General features: G+C 36.1%; 1 protein-coding gene across 1 annotated transcript; it reads left to right on the top strand.

Moving 5' to 3' along the window:
- Positions 1-776: 776 nt before the first annotated feature.
- LOC131628574 (protein IQ-DOMAIN 19-like) lies at positions 777-3,201 on the top strand. Its single transcript, XM_058899407.1, has 4 exons — positions 777-1,424; positions 1,566-1,799; positions 2,103-2,792; positions 2,903-3,201. Exons 1-4 carry the CDS (start codon positions 963-965, stop codon positions 2,921-2,923), a joined length of 1,407 nt encoding a protein of 468 aa, XP_058755390.1. The 5' UTR covers positions 777-962; the 3' UTR covers positions 2,924-3,201.
- The last annotated feature ends 323 nt before the right edge of the window (positions 3,202-3,524 follow it).

Genomic DNA, 3,524 nt, shown 5'->3' with positions numbered 1-3,524 from the left:
GATGTTCATGTATGTTTATAGGCAATCCCTGGTTTGTTACACTTTGTGACGTTGTTCTTTTGTTAAATGCAGTATATAACTTACACCAATAGAGTTGTTAGAGGTTTTATATGCTAAATTTTAAATCACGTGCAGTTTTATCATATTAGGGTTTGACCTAACTCATCCTTACAAAACCTGTTGGTAAGGTGAGGAGTGTCCTTCTATATACACTCTTTCAATGCTCTATCTCCAATCAATATGGAACTTTAGGATCTTCCTAATAGTCAAAAACTAAACTTACCAATCTCTTTAAAATTCGGGATGGATATAACCCTCTCATTCATAATTACAACCCTAGCACAAAATTATAACATAGTTTCATCCATCAAACTATTCAAAAAAACTCTTGATGTATCCTCATGAAATGTAAAGGTTATGATGACTTCTCCCAAGGTCTTAGTATCATGAAAAATAAAATGTGTTACACACTTTATTTACAACTTATGCTTAACTTGTCTACATAAATTCTTGACTACATGAATAAGATGGGCACGTGCACATTCTCAAGACCCCTACTCAATCACACTTTAGTGGATCCCACAACGCTTAACACAAATTAATTTGAGTATTTTACACGTATGCTGCATGTTCTTTACCTATTATCACATGCTTTCTGATCCACTCCATCCCATATTAACCATCATTTGAAATCACCAAAACACCCTCCAAAAAAACTAAAATTCTTTAACACTTTAGAAGGCAAAGAATCTCATTTTTTTACACGACATGGTGACCCTTACATTTAGTGCAGAAAAACAAAAAAACGATGTAACAGTGAGTTTATGCTGTCAAATAGTTTTATATATTTTCAATAATGTGGCCATCAACCACCATATAGTAATGAAAGCAACTTCTCAAGAGATCTAAATAAAATCATGTTGCTACAATTCATGTTAGTTTGTTAGATACTTGAGAAAGAGATGGGAAAAAAAGGTAAATGGCTTAAGAATTTCTTGACAGGGAAAAGAGAGAAAGATAAAGAGAAAGAGAAATCTACAATAAACCAGAATTTTTCTAATGGAACAGAAAATCCAACTACTCCGATTTCGAGTTCAAATTCAAGTTCTACGAAGGAGAAAAAGAGATGGAGTTTTAGAAGGTCGTCTGCATCGGCTACGCCAACGGTTTCTAAGGAGTTGAGTAAATCTGAAGTTATTGCTTCAGTGACAGTACCAACTGTTACGGTTACTGATATTCAGAATGAGCAGAGAAATCATGCTTTGGCTGTGGCTGTTGCTACCGCGGCTGCAGCTGATGCAGCAGTGGCTGCTGCGCAGGCTGCAGCTGTTGTGATCCGCTTGACTTCTGGTTCGAATGAGAATTCTAGAAGTATTGAAGAGGCTGCTGCTGTTAAAATTCAATGCGTCTATCGATCTCACTTGGTATGAAGTTAGTTTTATGAGTAAATTAACCTTTTAGTCCTTGAAATTGCAACTGTCTATCAATTTAGTTCTTCAAATTTGCTTAACCTTTACGATTTCAAGGAACGAAATACTTATTGTATGTGAATGTTTGTGTGACAGGCACGAAAGGCGTTGCGTGCTTTGAGAGGATTAGTGAAGTTGCAGGCACTGATAAGGGGTCACTTGGTGAGAAAACAGGCTAAGGCAACACTTAGATGTATGCAGGCTTTGGTGACAGCACAAGCTAGAGCTCGTGCTCAACGGATTCGAATGGTGTCCGAAGGAAGGCCTAATCCAAATCAATCAACTCCTAGAAATGTCATGGAAAATGACTTGTTCAGGCAAATATACAATGTTAGTTCATTACTTCTACTAGTTATCTTTTGATAGTAATCTGATGGTTGGAATTGTCTGAATTGATGTCATATACATATATTTGTATAGGAAAAAAATTTCATTTTACATTAATTAGAAAAATATTCTATTACGAGTCACTAGTTATGTAGCACTGACGCTTCAAATTGAAGGCGTGTCTGAATGTCAGACTAGTTATGTAGCACCGACGCTTCAAATTGAAGGCGTGTCTAAATGTCAGACAATTGTCACGGATACTAAAGTTGTCTAATCATGAAATGAAATGTGGTTTTGTGCATATAGGAAATGGACAGAGGCTTAGAAGACAACATCAAGATTGTGGAAATGGACTTTTGTGAATCAAAAGGTAACTCTACAAGCAGAAGCAGCAGTGTAAATCATCATGGACAATATTATGAACAATCTGAACATAGATATTCCACAAATGGTTCCTATTCTTACTCAAAAGAAGAAAACTACAAAGTATCACCAGCTCCATCAGCTGTAACAGAAATGAGTCCAAAAGCATGCAGTGGCCATTTCGAAGATTGCTTCAGCACAGCACAAAGCAGCCCTCATTACTATTCTGCTATATCGAAAACTGACGATTCAGCTTCAAACCATCCTTTTTCATTCCCTAGACCATCTTATGCAGAACCTATGTCCTATGATTACCCTTTGTATCCAAGTTACATGGCTAATACAGAATCATCCAAGGCTAAAGCTAGATCACACAGTGCACCAAAACAAAGGCCAGATTCATTTGAGAGGCAACCGAGCCGACGAAGAATTTCGGTCGAGGGAAGAAATGTACCTAGGCCAGTGAGAATGCAAAGGTCATCTTCACATGTTGGTGCCACTGCTCAGAATTACCAATATCCATGGTCAATTAAGCTTGATAGATCGGCGGTCTCGCTCCACGACAGCGAGTGTGGCTCGACAAGTACAATGCTTACGAATACTAATTACTGCAGATCTCTTGTTGCATATGATGTGAGTAGTACCAACCATTCTCATGCTACAAGTTTTTATCATACATAACATTAAGAAAAAATCATATAGGATAAATCGTTAATTGCTTCGTTACATTGTTTTGATTGCAGCCAGATGGAGATAGGAACTGAATGTGTGCCTTGTGTTACACTTAATAGAAGACACTTTGCAAGAACATTAACTATGTAAGAATTGAGGTTTATTTTGCCCTTAGATTTCAAAACAAAGAGTAATGATTCGGTTTTTATAATATAGAGTTGCAGGGATTTATTGAAAGTGCAACTTGTGTAGAGTTTCTTCTACTACTATTTCTTGTGTGTATTGTCTGTGTGAAAACATTGTAATGGTTTTTTGTTTTGTATAAATGTTACATTGTCTAACAGCACTGTTTTACTAAAGAAAGAGTTATTTATTTTCTATGATCTATTTCTTTGATGTTTTATTTTAATCTAACACTAGTTGACATACATTCCTCAAGAGGGCCAGGGCCACATGATAATTGATGTGAAGTTTTCAACACTTAGGACCCTTTGATTAGGACCCTTCGTTTTAAATAGTCTAGATTAATAGTTATATGTCCTTTTTGTTTTGGTGAAAATAGTATTGCAGGTATGTAATGACAATTTCTGATAGAATGAACCGTGAGGCATCTAAGCTATTTAAAGATGTTTAATATATCCATGTTAGTGGCCAAAGCCCCAAAACTATACTATTAAGAATTTGAATATTATT

This window comes from Vicia villosa, unplaced genomic scaffold, assembly GCF_029867415.1.
Source record: "Vicia villosa cultivar HV-30 ecotype Madison, WI unplaced genomic scaffold, Vvil1.0 ctg.000467F_1_1, whole genome shotgun sequence".
Lineage (NCBI taxonomy): Eukaryota > Viridiplantae > Streptophyta > Magnoliopsida > Fabales > Fabaceae > Vicia > Vicia villosa.
The sequence above is the reverse complement of the archived record's forward strand: the minus strand, read 5'-3'. Positions and strand labels throughout refer to the sequence as shown.